Source organism: Tiliqua scincoides, chromosome 12 (genome assembly GCF_035046505.1).
Source record: "Tiliqua scincoides isolate rTilSci1 chromosome 12, rTilSci1.hap2, whole genome shotgun sequence".
NCBI classification, from domain to species: Eukaryota; Metazoa; Chordata; class Lepidosauria; order Squamata; family Scincidae; genus Tiliqua; species Tiliqua scincoides.
Genome location: NC_089832.1, coordinates 17,781,208 through 17,798,459, shown reverse-complemented (window position 1 = coordinate 17,798,459; position 17,252 = coordinate 17,781,208). Strand labels below are relative to the sequence as shown.

General features: G+C 40.0%; 1 protein-coding gene across 2 annotated transcripts in view; it reads left to right on the top strand.

Annotated features, from left to right (window-relative positions):
* Window positions 1-17,252, top strand: part of ATRX (ATRX chromatin remodeler) — a 69,225-nt gene that overhangs the window by 16,043 nt on the left and 35,930 nt on the right. For both annotated transcript variants that reach the window (XM_066639877.1, XM_066639875.1), the window contains exons 6-10: window positions 264-383; window positions 2,015-2,124; window positions 2,846-2,913; window positions 4,077-6,817; window positions 12,964-13,039. In XM_066639877.1, coding sequence (XP_066495974.1) covers window positions 264-383; window positions 2,015-2,124; window positions 2,846-2,913; window positions 4,077-6,817; window positions 12,964-13,039 — 3,115 coding nt within the window. The remainder of the gene's footprint in view (window positions 1-263; window positions 384-2,014; window positions 2,125-2,845; window positions 2,914-4,076; window positions 6,818-12,963; window positions 13,040-17,252) is intronic.

Below are 17,252 nucleotides of genomic sequence, written 5' to 3'. Positions count from 1 at the left end.
AAATTCTGGTGGAACTGCACATTTTTTTTCTGTCGTAGGCATTGCCGAACAGCTTCAGGGCAATAAATGCAAGGTCCCTTGGGCATGTGGATCTTCCCTTTGTTTTTTTTCTGGATACACTGTCTCCCTTGTGCCTGTTCTCCTGGTTCATTCTAAAGCACCATGGATATGGCTGGTGCTATAAAAATACAACTGTTGGATATTTATATTGGCATCTGCCTTTGATGTTTGTGTATAATTGTTTTTAATGATCTTCTCTTTAGGTACAGTAGTTGTACAGCCAGAGCCGGTGTTGAATGAAGACAAAGATGATTTTAAAGGGCCTGAATTTAGAAATAGAAATACTGCTAAACTGAAACCTGAAACTCAAAAGAAGCGTGGCGGTAAATGCAACATAAATCAACTTCTCTGTGTTTGAACTGCCCCCTTTTGACTAATATATTTTTAAAATATTTAATGTTATGAGCATCAAAGTGTCTTACAAATACAAGTTCCTTCATACATTGCACATGTCAAAAGGCATAAATACAGTAATAGAATGTTGTGTGAAATAAAAATGTGGTGTGCCCTTTGATATCTAAGTTAGAGCTAACCTTCATAATATCACTAGCAGGAGACAAAGATGTTCTACAAGTTATTGAACACTGTTTGCCATTTTTCATATAGTCATAGGCAGTGTTCAGAAGAACTAATTTAGATGAGCCTCTGAAACCACATGTTCCCTCCTCCCCTTGCCTGCCTGCTTGTTAGGAAAAAGTCCCAGTTAGTTAAACCACAGCTCCCCATATTGCATGGACTTAGGAGTGTGGTTTAGCTGCAGTTTAAAAGGAGGATCTGGAACTATAGAACCTTGATTCTATATCCTGGTTTAGGTGAATTTAATCCACGTGTCCTGGTTTCAGACAAAACACAGAGCTGTAACCTCTCCTAACAAGGCAGAAATATGGAATTCATTGTCCCTAGTGATGGCTTCTATGTTAGATGACTTTTGTAAAAAAAAGGATTGGACAGAAGTGTGGAGAATAACTCAATCAACCACTAAATGGACCCTCCATGTTCTGACTGGATGGACATTTGTTCTTATGTTCTGCTCTTGTTTGGTACCTATTTGTGAGCTTTCTAGGTGTATCGGCCTCACTACTTTTTTGTTTTTTGGAGTGCTTATTGTAAGCTGCCTAAGGGCAGGAAAGGTGGGCTAGAGATGTTTTAAAATAGCACATACGAATAAATAGAATCCTGAAAGATGAGTGGGAAGTTGATTTTTATGGGGCAACTTCAAGACGTTAGCATAGCAAGAATGGTGGAATATTTTTATTGATTGTTGAGACTGACCTTCCGCATGGTGAATATATATGTATATATCTCTTGAGTTGGGAGAGAGTAGCCATGTAAGTGAAGGAACTGATTAACCATTTTTTCTTTAACTCTGTATAAAGTATCTTTACAAAATGAGGATGGGAAGACATGCAGTGCCATGGGAATGATAATAATAATAATACAGGTATTTATATACCGGCTTTCTTGGTCATCAGATTTCTCCTCAGACTTTATTCAAGGCGGTTTACAAAGGCAGGCTGTTCCAAATCCCTGTAGGGATTTTTACAATCAAAGAAAGGTTCTATCTTTCAAGAACCACAACATTTCAGATGGATCTTTTTGATCTGGTATCACATTCTGGCCTCCGATTTCCTCCCACGCAAGCTGACAAGCAGCTCCTTCATCTCTCACATGGAGGGCAGCCAAGACGCTTCTTCACTCACACCAAAGACCATGTGGAATCACTCGGCTCAGCTTGTCAGCTGCTTCAAGGTCTCACCATTCACGGTGCTGGTGGCCTCGAACTGGCGACCTGCGGATGTTATCTTCAGGCAAGCGGAGGCTCTACCCTCTAGACCAGACCTCCTGCCCCTGAATGATGTTTGCCATTTCTTTAAAACAGCATGACAAACCAAACGTGTTGGGAAAAGTTGCTCTTTGTAGGAAAGCCTGATATGTTGCTTTTAACTTTTTGTAGAGGAAGGGCTGCATGGTATTGTGAGCTGTACAGCTTGTGGTCAGCAGGTGAACCATTTTCAAAAGGATTCCATCTACAGACACCCTGCATTGAATGTCCTTATTTGTAAGGTACGTGGAAATGTTTGAATGTGCATGCACAGTTTCTGAGTTCCATCTTGAGAGAAAATCTATACCCCACAAATTAGAGAGTTCACCAGAGCATGTGACAAGTAGTTCTCTTCCACCAAGGCTCTTCACCTTTTTTGTATGAAATAATTCTTTACTTTTATGGCAAAAAATAAAGTACTCCACTTTGGGACCCTCTTGTGGTGAGGCCAGGAGAAGGCAAAAGTAGTGCCTTGCCTAGCATTGCCTGCTCAACCATTTATTGGCAAGCATGGGTGAGCATGGCATAGAAGCTCAGTAGTAGTTTCTACTGAGAGGGACAAGGGTGGAAAAGGAATGTCTTTCTGCACAAGAGTGCATATGTCTCTTTTTTCTCTCTGCCTCCCCCACAGCCTCCATGATATGCAGGTCTTTGCTGTGCAGGTGCCCCCTACACTTTAAACTATCTTGATATTGGGCATCTTGCGAACCATGTATAAAATTCAGTATTTTACTTCGTCACATTGAAATAGTGTCTTGGAAATGAGGATATAGTTGACAGGTCAAAGTTCATGATTGTTGAAGTGATAGCAATAAAATAAAGGTGGGCAGTGTAGTGTGGTCTGCCATGCAAGGTCTATTCACTTTGATACTAATTTGAGTTCAGTAATGATGTGCAATGCATGTGTTTTATATAGTCAGTGTAACTAAAGTTTCTGAAAGAAGAAACTTCTTTTTTTCATAGACTTGCTTCAAATATTACATGAGTGATGACATCAGCCGTGATGCAGATGGAATGGACGAACAGTGTAGGTAGGTATATACAGGTCTTTCTCTATAATCAAACTTAGTAGAGTGAGTAGGAGCATATCTGGGCATTCAAGCATCGCAGATCACTGCTGTTAACTGTTCAGTTATACAGCCTGACTTCAACTCCGGGGGGGGGGGGGGTTCTGTTCCTCAAACCCCCACAGATGCTGAAATCTGCAGGTAATGGCATCCATGGTGGAACTCTTAAGAGGACATCTGGACATGACAGGAATGCTTTTCCTGTTGTGTTCAGGAGGTCAGGTCAGTCCTACATTGTGGGTTTGGAACTCAGTCAAATCCATGGGTTCCAAGTCCACTGATATTATGCCTGTGCCAAACTCCAGGCTCAGAGCCAGTAAACATCTGAATACTTGGGAAACAGCAGGGACAGCTGTAGTCTTCATGTCCAACTTGAAGGTTTTCCAGAGGCATCAAGTTAACCATTATGGGAAATAAGATGCTGTACTAACTAGATGGGCCTCTGATCTGATCCAGTCAGACTATCTCGATATTTTTGAATCAAACTTTGATTTAGTCAAAACTCATGTGTAGCAACTGCAGGAAAACTGGGACTGACAACAGCAGGGAGTGGGGGCAAGGCTGAATTACAACCCTTTCCCTAAAGTCCTAGAGCACCTGCATCTTGAACACTGGCCAAAGGATGCGTAAAACTGCATTGTACTTGTTTTTTTCTCCATGACAAGGAGAAGTCTCCATACAAGAGACTTACATACAAGAGTCTCCATATGAAGACAAGTCTCCATACAAGGACACTAACCTTTTGTAATTAAGAGCTAGTTGTGCTCTTGTATAGTATCCTTATGATTAATGGCTAGAACTGTCAGCTGATTGAAGAGATTGCATATTTATTCAGAAGTAAGCCCCACTGTGTTCAATAGGTCTTACTCGGAGGAAAGTGGGTGTGGAGGATTGCAGGCTTAGTCAGTTGTATGTGTGTCAATTTGCATATGGGGTAAAAGCAGTTGTTTTGAAGAGAGAAACATGGATTCTTTTAGATACAACATGAACATGTTGTAGCTAGCATTCTTTTTGGGAGGCATTCTTTCATAAACGCTAATGACCAGCTTTGGCTTTTGCTGAAGTTAATGTTTTCCTGATTTACTTGCAGCAACATGTTTTAAAAAATGTTCAAACTTTACTTTCAGATGGTGTGCTGAAGGTGGAAACTTAATTTGCTGTGACTTTTGCCATAATGCCTTCTGCAAAAAATGTATATTGCGCAACTTGGGCCGAAAGGAGCTGTCTACCATAATGGATGAAAATAACCAGTGGCACTGCTATATTTGCCAACCAGATCCTTTGCTGGACTTGGTCACGGCCTGTGATAGTGTATTTGAAAACTTAGAACAATTGTTGCAGCAAAATAAAAAAAGAATCAGAGTTGACAGTGAAAAAAGTAAGATGTATGACAACACACTGAAATATTCTTCAAAAAAAATTAGTTCAAACTGTAATGGAGAAGAAAAGAAATTAGATTGTCCATATTCTGGTGCTCTAATGTATTCCTACAAAGCATTGATGGTGCCAAAAGACTTGCTTAAAAAAACAAAAAAGCTGGTTGAAACAACAGCTAACATGAATAATAGTTTTGTAAAGTTTTTGAAAGAGGCAGCTGAAAATTCTGAAATAAACCCAACAGTGCATTTACGTCAGCTGAAGGCTTTTAAATCTGTGCTGAGTGATATCCGAAAAGCACATACAACATTGGAGGAAGCTCTGACTGTGGAGATTCAAGCTTTGGATACTAAATTCAAGCAAAAAAATACCAAAGAGAAAGAAACTGAAATTAAACTAGATAACAGTGAAATGAGGAAAACGGAAGAAAAGGAATTCAAAGAACATAAAGCTGTGCCGGAGGTCCGCGAGCATTTGGATCCGAGTGTACCAGCATCAGAGCAAACAGGAAACAAGAAATCCAACAGCAAGGATAAAAAATCCAGAAAAACAGATGAGCTTCAGTATGAGCCTAATAATACCGAGGAAACAGATATGGACATTGTTTCTGTTCCCTCATCTGTCCCTGAAGATATTTTTGAGTCTTGTATGGAAGCACAGAAAGCAGCTGGTGAGCTTGGCGCTGGAAGTCAGGTAAATGCAAAAATGAAATCTAGAGACAGTAAGGGGGGAATGAAGGTGATACCATCTACAAAAGTAACAAAGGAACTGGTTGTGAAACTTACCCCAGTGTCCCTCTCAACTTCTTCGTTAAAAGCTGATGATCCAGATGGAAAAACAGAAAAAGGAGATCAGGGAGAAGGTGGGGAAGAAAATCATGACAGCGCTACTGAATGTTCACCTGAAAATGAAGGCTTATCTGTGGTAGAAGATCCTGATCTTCGAAGGTCTCCGCGTGTGAAAACCACCCCTCGGAGGCGTCCAACAGACAGAAACATCACTTCTAATTCAGAAGAGGACAGCAATGACTTGGATCGTGAGACGCACAAGAGAAAATCTACGCATCCCAAAAGAAAGGAGAAGCCAAGTTCTCCAGATAGCACTGTTCGCAGTCCTCGACCTAACACTGAGATGAAGAAGTTAGACACAGCGGACCAAAGTTCGGATTCTGAAGACATGCCTGCTGTCCTTCAAGAAGTAGCCATGATGAGCCGCAGTTCATCGGATATTGACAGCAGCAGTGAAGCAGTCAAAAATGTCTTAAATGAGCTCAAGAGAAAACCAGTGAAGGAGGATAATGGAAAAAGAAAAAGAAAAAGTTCAAGTTCTGGATCAGATTTTGATGCTAACAAAGACAAGTCCGGTAAAGATTTAGCTGCTGCTAAAAAGAAACGCCAAAATTCAGAATCTTCCGATACAGAGTTGGAAAGAGAGACGGACAATTTGAGTAAAACTGTCAAGAAGGCCAACAGAAAAGGTCCTAAGAGAGAGAATTGTGATTCCTCAGAAGGAGAACCAAATAAAAAAGGGAAAATAAATTCAAAGCAGAGGCAGCTGGCTGCATTGTGCAATGACGTGAATGATGGTGGTGAACTGTCCACTCCAGATGAAGAGAGACCAGCCAGTGCTGTGCAAGATGCATCTTCTAAAGAGACAGTGGCTCAGAAGAAACGAACAAGGGATAGATCTTCCAGAGGCAAACAGGATGCATCGTCTGAAAAAGAGGAGAGCACAATTTCAAGGAAGATCAGCAAACCTTTGGTAAATGAAGGGCGGGATTCGTCTTCTGATGATACAGGACAGTCTCTGAAGCGGGAGCAGAGTGGTGATTCTTCAGATGATGCTGGAAAGAAGTCTAGAAAAGGCACAAAAGAAAAGGAAAGCGTGAAACAGAGAAAACTGTCTGCCAAAAAGCAAAACGATTCTTCTTCGGAAATTGAAAAATCGTCTCCTGAGAAAGAGGGTAGCAGTGCTTCTGGAAGCAACAGTAAACAACCAAGTATTGTTGAGGGAAAGACAAGAAGGAGCTTGAGAGAGAGAACGTGTAAGAAGCAGCAGGGAACTTCTTCAGACAATGAGAAATCTCCCAAGAAAGCACAGGCCCGAGATGTTTCTGAGGACAAAGTAAATTTAAAAGGAAATCATTCTAAAGACAAGACAAAAAAGAATCCCAAAAGGAGAAAGTCCAGGAACGTCCAAGGGAACTTACTGTCCTCTTCTGATGAGGACTTCTATGAGGAGAACAGCAGCAAAAAAAGAGGGGCGGCCGCCAAGGGAAGTACCAAAGGCAATCGTAAAGAAAGAGGGAGGACTGATTCTAAAAAAACAAAGAATGAGAACATTGCCAGCACCACGTCATCATCGTCATCGCATGAAACTGAAAATGAAGACCTGAATTCAGGAGGCGAGGCAAGCGGTGATGAGCAGAAGATTAAACCAATGACGGAGAGCTTGTCGGTGACTCCAAAAATTGGATTTTGTCAGTCTTCAGGTGTGCACAAGATTAAATCTAAATTTTTGTTATTTATTAATGTAGAAAACTTTTTTACCCTCCTTGTAAGTCCGTGAGCATAAACTAGAACGCCTAGCATTCCCTGGTTTATAAAAACACCTGCACACTTATTCTAAATCGTGGTCATAACAGATAATTTCTGCTTAATAGTGAGGTGTGTCCTTGTGTTTTGCAGTTGCAGGTATTTTGCTGGATCAAAAACCCAACTGAATGCTGCTCCAGAAATCTTGTTCCTTACTGAGACATTGATAAATATCTATATGGTGGGCCTTCAGTATCCACAGAGGGATCTGTGGCTGGACCCCCCTGCAGATAATGAATTTCGTGGCTAATGAAATCGGGGGGGGGGAAGCGCACCTGGACAACCAGAAGTGTTTTCCCTTTGCTTCAAGAAGGCCTTCTGAGATGTGGAGTTGCTGTGTGCAGCCTTCCCATGCCTCAGAACATTTCCCGGAAGCTGCTTTGGTTGTGTTCAGGAAGTCTTGGGAGGTCCTCCATCTGCAGACTCGATACTGAAATCAGTGGATGCTGAGCCTGCAGCTATGGAGGTCCCACTAGTCCTTAAATATCCACGTGTTGTATTGGTAAAGATATACAATAAAGGTATACAGAATGTTTGCTCTACACCTTTAGGTATCTGATACTGTAACAAAATTGTAATATGGCTCCTGCCGTGTTCAGTTCAGTTCAGTTCAGCAGCATTCAGTGTGTATGATCCAAACTTGGAGTGAGCATTGAGTTTCCCTCCTAACTGTAGGCAACTACATGGACGTGTTGGTGGTCTGAAAAGCAGCTGTTCATGAACAAGGGTTCAAGCTGTTCATGTTCCCATGTTCAATGGGAACATGTTTCCCATTGAACCCCCCCATGGAGTACTTTTTTGTTACAATCTACTGCTAACTCCATTTGGGATTACTTTAGGGGGAATTTCTGCTTGAGTACTTTGAGTGATTAAATAGCCTCTTCAGTCAAGTAATTTCTATTCTGCCTCTTACTGGATAGTCTGGATAGAGTGTTAGAGAACCTATTAGAAAATTTTGGTAGCTTGAGCTTTTCTAGCAGTAATAATTGATGCCAGTCATACACATTAAGTTAGCTAACCTAGAAATAGTGAAATGTGATACAAGTTGAAAAGTTGGAGGGATGTGGAACCCAGGTTGCTGCAACCTTCAGTCATAAATGTTGCTGAAAATGCAAAGTTGAGGGAGAGTGATGACATCACACACAGAGGTAATCTGGAGTATGTCCAGATGAGTCATTTTGTAGGATGCGAGTTCTTCACTTGGCTGGAATGACAGATTACTTCTTCAGAGCTTAAAACATTGTATTCAATTTAAATCGAATATGACTGCAAACCTACGCACACTTTATCTGGGAGCAATTCCCACTAAATTGGATTCAGTGGGAGTTCCTTTTATGTAGACATGCCTAGGATTGCTCAGTAAATCCGTTAATAGAGAAGGACTTGGATTTATTTCCATATTATTTGGAAGTCTAGATGTAATAAATTTTTACCAAAACTACTGAAGTGTCTTAGTACTTCAGTTTTAAGAATCTGCAGTGTTTTCAGTTTTCTAACAAGTTTCATTGACCGTGGTCTCATTGGGAACAAACATCTTGCCTTCATCAGCCACTTTCACAAGTGAGGCTAGACTTGACCCAACCTTTCAAGTGGGTTCTGAAAGACCTGCACATTTGTCTCCAAAACCTTGGCTAAGTCTGCCTCAAAACATATCCTGCACTGTTATGATTCTGATGGAGACTCAGTTGACTTTGGATAAACACAGCTGTCAGATAAAGAAGAGACTCTGAACAGAAACTGCTGGGCTGGAATTGAAAGTCAGAAGTGCAAAGAAATTAATGGTGATGCAGTTGTCTTCTTGCAACATGAACAAGAAACTATGATCGTCATGTTGGAATCCAGCGTGGAAAATGTCTTTTTCAACTACCTTGTATTAGGGCCCTACCTAGAAATGTTGTGGGGTGGTGGTATCTACTGAACTACATTGGACCTATCCTAACCTACCATTGAGATAGAAAATCTCCTAAATGACAGTCTGAAATGTTTAAATGACTATATTTATTAAACAACTGATAAAAGAAAACAAGTGTCAACAGTCTACCCAGTTCTGAAATCAGAAAAAGCTGCCTGCCCACAAATTTGTGTTATGAGTTTGGAAAGTCACTGTTTACCCAGCAGTCAGGGGTTAAAAAAAAAACACAATTTCTGTCTTCCCTGGCTGCTCAGAAACAATGCAATCTAATAAGAGCACAGTCATTACTGTAATTGACAGGAGAGGGAGGTTCTGAAATTCTTCCTCTCCTTCATTGACTAATATTTGCAATGGAGAGAAATGTGGTAGGATGTTGGTGTCTTCCTTTTTTTGACAGTCATACCAGTGTCTTTGAGTTCCTTGTCCAGAACACTAGGGAAAGGCTGGTTTGTTAATGGTTAGGAAATGACTGGCATTTTTTTTCTTACTTAATCTGTGTAGCTATTATCAGGGCTAAATGAATTTCTTTCCTCATTGTCCTTCAGAGTTAAACTCAGGGCCCAATCCTATCCAACTTTCCCGTGCTGATGCAGCCATGCCAACAGGGCATGTGCTGCATTCTTCGGTGGAGGGACAGTTATCAAGGTTCCTTCAAGGTAAGGTAACATCTGTTCCCTTACATTGGTCTTGCATTGTGGCTGCATCAGTGCTGGAAAGTTGGATAGGATTGGGCCCTGAGATTCATTCAAACTAGGCTTTTGATTCTGCCATGGCATGATTCTATCAGCACAGGATATTTGAAATGGGCACCCAGTAGGTACAAATATATAGGAACTGTGGCCAGGATTGAGAAAAATGCTCCTTTTGGTTATGTCTTCTCAAAGTAAAACCATTCTGTATTGGTCAGATTCATGCTGATTAAGATCCAGAGTTCCTCCAGGCCTTTTCATCTACATGGACAGACTTCTATGTTGAACCTGGTTGGATTGATTGGTCATCTGTGTTTGAACTTTCTGAGGGATGTTGCAGCAAGCTACCGCAGCCAGAGGGTCTTGCGTGTCCAACAGTGTGCTGGTGTGGAATGTTCCATCTTCATGTAGAAGAGCTTAGATCCTGCCTTTACTGAACTCATCCTGATGTCAGTCCACAAGAATTCAACTTCATGATGAACATTTGCTCTTGCACAACACTTCCAGTGGAGATTTGCAGGACTCTGCTCTCTGGTTCCTGCTCCTTCTCTGCACAGAATTCTTACTAGGTTATCCCAGTCATAGCGCTTCAAATGAAGCTGAAATGTTGAGAATGGCTCAAACAAGGAGATACACATGGAATGGCCTGTGCCCCCAAAATTCAGATCCAGCGTTGACTTGAGTTTGAAAAGAAGTCATGGAACAGAGCTTTATCCTTAGTAGCCACATCTAGAAAGGGGGAAACAGAGTCTACTTAAATTCCCTTTTAACTAGGATTTTAAAATGGTTGTACCGGAACTGTTGTACCACTCAGCCCCTATTAATTTGCAAGGGGTTGTGTGAAATTTAGGAGTGAAAGATAAGATTTGATACAGGATTCTGTGCTTGCATAATAGGATTGTGGTGAACCCATCTAGTGTTGCACATGTACTTTCCTGTGGCTTAATTGTTGAGTCTGCAGTAAGATTATTGACACAGTTTGGTTCTAGAAATATGGAACCACATCAAACCTTGGTCATGATGACTTTAAGCACTGCTAGTGGTATGTGTCTGTCCAGAAAATCTAGGTTTGCCTTGTGGAATGTGCTGCCTTGCCTGCAGTTAAAGTTCTGTTTAATGTATCTGTTTTTGGTATTTGTTATGTTTTGTTTGTAATCCATCTTTTCTCCAAGGTGGCATTCATAAGATTATCCCCATTTATTATTGCAGTAACCTTGTAAGGGAGGTTAGGCTGAGAGGTGGTGGCTGGCCCAAGAACACACATAGAACTTAAGGGCTTAATAGAAATTTTGAGCCCAGGTCTTCCAAGCTCAACACAACACACTGGCAATGCTTCTACAAATTTGCCGTTCTTTAAACAAAAATAGATTTAAATAGACCCTTTAATATTGAAAATTCATTTGTCAGTTTTGAAACAGCTATTTCAGTATTTTTCCTCATGCAAACTTTCATTAATTTGGGAGAGAAAATATTTAGCTGTCATAACATCTTCCTGGTTAGGGCAGTGCCACAGACAAGAATGGTAACAGAACTTATAGTCATTTAAAGGATGGGCTTGTTAGACATTTTTGTTTTAAAATAATGGAGGGGAAGAAGGAGAAGAGAGCTGCATAAATGTCTGCTTTTCCATCTTCCTCTTTTATTTATCTTCTTCCCCGTTTTCTCCCCCCTACACACAAATGCGTGCACAGAGGAATGGAGTTAAGGTGAAAGTAGCAGACCCCTCATCACAAATGCTCATTCTCATCTTTCAGATTTACTGTACCAAAGAGCTTTTCAATCAGAGGAGGGCTGATTTTAAGCTTTTAATTGCTTCTCTTAAAAGACTGGTTTTGGTTTAAGCCTCCACTGTTCATAGGTGGTTGAGCTGAGCGTTCTGTTGAGTTGAAATAGGACCTATAACCTGGCTCAGATATTACAGTGTTAATAAGCATATTGTTGCAGACATTCTGCATCTTTAACAAAAACCACTCTTTAAGATGCACAACAGTGTATCTCAAAACTCTTGGTCACAACCCACTGGTGGGTCAAGATCCAGGAGCCACTCGGGGTTGTGCTAGGCCCATAACCCACTCCATTGGCCTCTGCGAGCCTGTGCTTGGGGAAGTGATGTTTGGTTTGTGACTGCAGTTTGCTTCCACAGGCATTAGAGAGCTCGCAGAGGCTAATAGAAGGGTTCACAGACCTGGCACAACCTGCAAGTGGCCTCTGGTGTCCCCCCATAAGGCTTGGTGGCAGGACAGGTAGTGTTGGGTTGCATCCAAGTGCCCAGGACAAGGTGGGCCACAGCTTGAGTTGGAGAACCACTGATGCAGGAGCCATTTGCTCTACACAGTTGTGTGCTGTACATTAACATAAATACTTAACTATTTGCCACTGTTTATCAGAAAGCTCACGGACAAGTTTGCATACTTGCCAGCTGAGGGTAGCTATTCCAGGATGGAGGGAGTGTACCTATGTTTGCCTTGCTGTTGTATGTACAGGTGTGCCCCAGTATCTGCGGGGGCTCTGTTCCAGATACAGGGGTACCATCGAATACTGGGGATGCTCTTTATAATGATAGGCATATCATTTAAAATGATAGTCTTCTAAGCTGCCTGCAGCCTCTTTATGGTTGCTCTGAGGCTCCACTTTTTATTCAGTGTCTTCCCAGAATGCATCATGACCAGGAAGAGAATGTACCGCAATGCATTCTAGAGCGACATCAAATAAAAGGAGGCACCTCATAGTGACCAGGAAGAGGCTAGGCAGCTCAAAAGACTTCTTGCAGCCCTGAAAATGCAGCTGTTTTGCTGTGCTAAGGTGAACAATCTGTTATGAACTTTCTCCTTCACCATATCATTTTAAAGGGCATCTCCAGTATTGGTGGAATCATGGATAACTGAAACAGCAAATACTGGGGCACGCCTGTACACCACAGTGTATAAGTCAGTGGAAGGACTGAATGCATAGAAGTCACTTATGTAATCCTTTCTGCTCTTTAAACAGGTTGGAAAGATGCTAGGAATCAAGCTTCCTGACCCTACTCCATGGTGTGCCTAGCGATATGTCTATACAGCTACTTACTCCAGTCTCACCCAATAGCCCTGGGTAGAATGAGTGTGGAATGACCTTAATTCTGTTAAGCTGCAGTGCAGTATCATATAGTTGTGTTTACCCCACAACCTCTGTATACTGTACATGAACTACAATGTGAAACTTAATTATACTATGTGAGCAGTATTTGGTGCCTTTTTAATTTCTTTTCGTAGGTGTGGTTCTTAAGTTCATATGCCATCCCTTATAAAAGATAGTTGTGTTTGTATGAAAGATTACTTGAAATTACCAAGGACAGATGGTTGCCAGTGAGAATTTTTGAGTTGATGGTTGAAGCTGTCTCAGCACCTGATGCAATATTTGTTTTCCTTGTGTCAAACACGTCTGCCTTTTTTCCTCTCCCAAGGAGATGAAGGAGAGAATAAATCAGGGGCTGTGCCAATGGAGGAGGAGGAAGATGATGACGATGATCCTGAGAATAGGTATGATTCCATCCATAAGGACTTAAAAAAGATTATAACACACCCTAGGCGTGGGCGCAAGCGAGAGCAACGGAACAGCAAGCAGGTTGTAAAAACCAGAAGTGCCTGCCTTGTAAAGACTCGCTCACAGGCTTCCCGCAAGTTTGATCGAGAGGCCAGAAAACAAACCCCCAAATCCAGAAATGAAAAGAGAGTAAGAAAGTACATTTGAAGTGTTAACTCACACACCTTGCATAGGGTGTGTTATAAATGCATTGCAGCACTGTCCGTTTTGTGTTTCCATGTAAAATGTGGATTTTGTGTAAATTGTATGTTCAGACACACACACACACACACGCGCGTACACTTTTTGAAAGCCAGTTTGATCATTGTGGCTGTCCACAGAAATGAGTGAATACAGATCAGCGGCAATTCAGTATTGTGACAAGTCTCATTTTCAATCTTGAATACTTCTTGGTTGGTATTAATGATGCTTTGTGTGAAAATTAGAACCAGAAATGGATTGTGCTTTCGGTGCAGTCCATTTTGTAGTATCTGAAATTATCTACTTTTTCATTTTAAAAATGAGTACCAGGTGGTATTAATGTGATGACTGAATTCATGGCCGCTGCAGTCATTTGCATTTTTCTTGGTATTAATCAGACCAAAGTCGCATGTTTAACTTTAACATGTGCCATGTATATTTGCAGTTAAGACTTAATGTTAAAATGTTGCTGTAAAGAATTTTTGTTTGGTTGGCCTTTATGAATCTCCTAACTCAAGAAGTCTGTAACTGTCGTAATTGCCAAACAGTAAACTGGAAACAGAGTAATGGAGCAGGGGGGATTATTAGCTAGCAGACTTATAAAGTTAGCAGAGTACTTATTTTCAAAATAACTTGTTTACAGGCAGTTTCCTTTTTGGAAAGTGCATCTGCAAAACTTAATACAATATTTTGGAAACTAGATGACTTTGATAATAATCAATGTGCAATCAGCTTTATGGGGTTCTGAATTGTTATGAACTATTTTTTTTTGGCCTACATAATTATAGAAAACAACCATAGTTTAGTTTGTTTGAAGTGAATTTTAACACTTGCTCTCCAATATGGACCTTGGTATGGAGAAAAATGCTGCTAATCTAGGCATTATTTGCTTCTCACGTATGACGTTAAAACAAATGTTGGTGAACATTCAAAATAATGTTTAGGGATTGACAGTATAAAGCAAACTATTGAAAACAAATGTTATTTGTAAGACTTTTAAAGTCGTGCTTGAATTCATTATTTAATTAGCATTTTAAAAAAATTTCTAGTAGTTGGGTTTTAGCTAGGGAATTGCTAGATGTTCTGCTTGGAGTATTATCCTTTTTCATTAATACCTTGCTGATGGACCCTGAAAACTCTTTTAAGCATATAAAGAATAATTTTGTTTAATAAATCAGTTCCTGGAATTGCTTTAATGAAAAAAGGCTGAATAATCCAGGAAAGGATAAATCTACCTCTCTTTGGAGTTGGTGTTTGTCAGCAGATAGTATTGGCCAATATGAATCATGGTTGACTTTGTATTATACCATTTTGAAGCTCTTAATTTTGTACTGAAAGAAAAAAATATGCAATTTAGTTGTCATTGGAGAGATGGAAAAGGCTGCCTACAGGAGCACCATGCACCCACAAGGGCTTTTCCAGTTCCCCTTTCTGTTGTAGCCCTGCCCCCAAAGAGCAAATCCAGAGTTGCAAGGGGTGCCAGATGGGGGCGAAGAATGAGCGTGCATGCGCACACACTCTGTGGACTGCAGTGCTTTCTGCCCACTTACGTTTTCATCCTTGTGATGTTGTACTCCTTTGGATTAGTCAGTGACTTGCATCCTGACATAACAATTCCAAACTTTCAAATCATGGCACTTGGGCTCATACATTTTACTTGCTGCTCAGACAAAACACCACTTTACCAGGCCAAAGAGGGATGCTAGAGATTTGTGATAATGTGACAGAATGAGAGGTTGTATCTACAGTTTTTTCCCCCAAAGGTATCTATTTTAACATGTCTTCTATTAAAATATTGAACTAATCTGTTGCCGCAGTGCAATATTTTAGGAGGTCATAATATATAACAGACAGTGCTGTATTTCATTGTGGTGTGTATTTGTTTTATTGGTTTGTCCAAACTCTTAAATAGTACTGTTTTAATATGTTTGGAGTTATTTTTGTTTATTAAGACATGGTGTATTAATGCACAATGCCTTGAAGTATTTGTTGGATGCAATAAATTTTTGTAAAACATGTTTCTCGTCCAAGCATTTAATTTGACAGTTGTAAAACATGATTTTTTTTTTACTAAGGGATAATAGGAGACAATTCAGTAGTTTTCATTAGTATTTTAAAACTGTCCACATTCTGTCAAACATTTTTGTGATCCCCTAATTTAAACTGAGAATGTATGATAGAATACAGATTTCTATAGGTTAGAAATACACAAGTTAAAAATAATTGTGTGCCAATAGCACATGGTTGCAATTTTTTAATGTATTGGCTTCTGTCAATCAACTTTGGAGTATGTAAAATATGTAATTAGAACTTGCTCCTTGACTCTAGTAATAATTTTTCATATCCCAACAGGCTTATGCATGCACTCAAAGGGTTTAACATAGTCTTTTGAGCTTTGACACCCTGCATGATTTATGTGAGTGAGCTGTGTTGGGAGTTATTTCCAGAGGTTACTATGGAAAAGCCACCATGCACATGTGTGGCCTTGCGTTCTTGAAGCTGAAGCCGCAAAGACATACTGTAAGACATTTGAGAATGGGCACAATCTGGTCTCTCTTCATTACTAGGGGGTATAAACTATAAATTAATGAGAGTGTGAATGTTGTAATCAGCAGTGCTCATGGGGTGGAAAAGCTGAGAGCCTTCTGATGAAAAGGGCAAGTGAGTGCCCTTTTGATCATCTGCTAAGTGCTGCATGAAAGAACAGACATGATTTATTTTTCACATACTTACAGGTATTTTGTGAAAGCCATTATTTATTTAAAACGACCCACCTAATTTTTGTCAAACAGTTTTAAGACAATTCCAAGCAAGCTAGGGCTATATTCTGTGCATCTTTGCATCAAAATACAAAACTCATGGATTGGGGAGCAAGCAATACACTACCTCAGCAGTTCCGAAACATTCTAGCACTGGGACCCACTTTTTAAAATGACCTGCTTAGGTTTACAAGACTTGAAGATTTAGAAAGAAGTGATATTTTATTTCTTTAAAAGAAAAAGCAACCTCAATAGTTCTCATAATAAAGCAACACTAATGAATTTTACTGGATGATCTCCTTCCCATTTCTCCCCAGAAAAATAAACACAAAATCTCCTGGATTTTGTTGGAATGCTGTACTTTAGGGGAATCAACATCAACTAAAACAGACTGCCAGAGCTGAGCACTTAGCTGCTAATTACCCTGTGAAGAGTTCAGCTTCTGCAGTTTGCAAGATAGCTGCTAATTGCCCTACAAAGCTATCAGCTCCCATAATTTACAAGGGAATTAGCAGCTATCTGATTTTTTAATAGCCTTGGGGCTTGAGGCAATTGGTTATCTGATCTTAGTTATTTGATCTTAACATCACCCTTGTGTTGTCTGCGCAACCTATCAAAAATTGAATTGCAAGCCACCAGTGGGTCTGGTCCCACAATTCGGGAACTGCTACACTACTTAACAATATGTTATTGATTGGAATAGAAATGAGGTTGTCTGGCTCTAAGATTCATCCACTTAACAGCGTTTTCTTGACCTATTTTTAAGTGTAATCATTTCCTGGAATGATCTTGAAAGAGTAAAAATGAGCATAATTTTTAAAATTAAGAAATGTTAGTGTCACAACTTTAACTCTTGTTGAAAATACACAATTCTTCCATCATGTATTATGAAACTTGAATATTAACAAATTTATTTTGACTTAATTTTTCATCTTAATGTAGGAAGTGGGAAAAGCTTAGCAGTGCTAAATATGACATTGTCATAGTTTTAGTCACTGGTTTTAATTAGAAACTGGGTACATAGTGTTCATTTCCCCTCTCCCCCCAAGTCTTAACTCTGGATATAGTTATTATTCTTTCAATTATCATTGTGATAATAGGAAAAATCATTTTGTTCCATGAAGACATCTAAATTGTGAGTGATGAGGAATAGCCATGAGAAATCTATTCATATCAATTGGTATGATACACACTCAGTATGTGTATCATA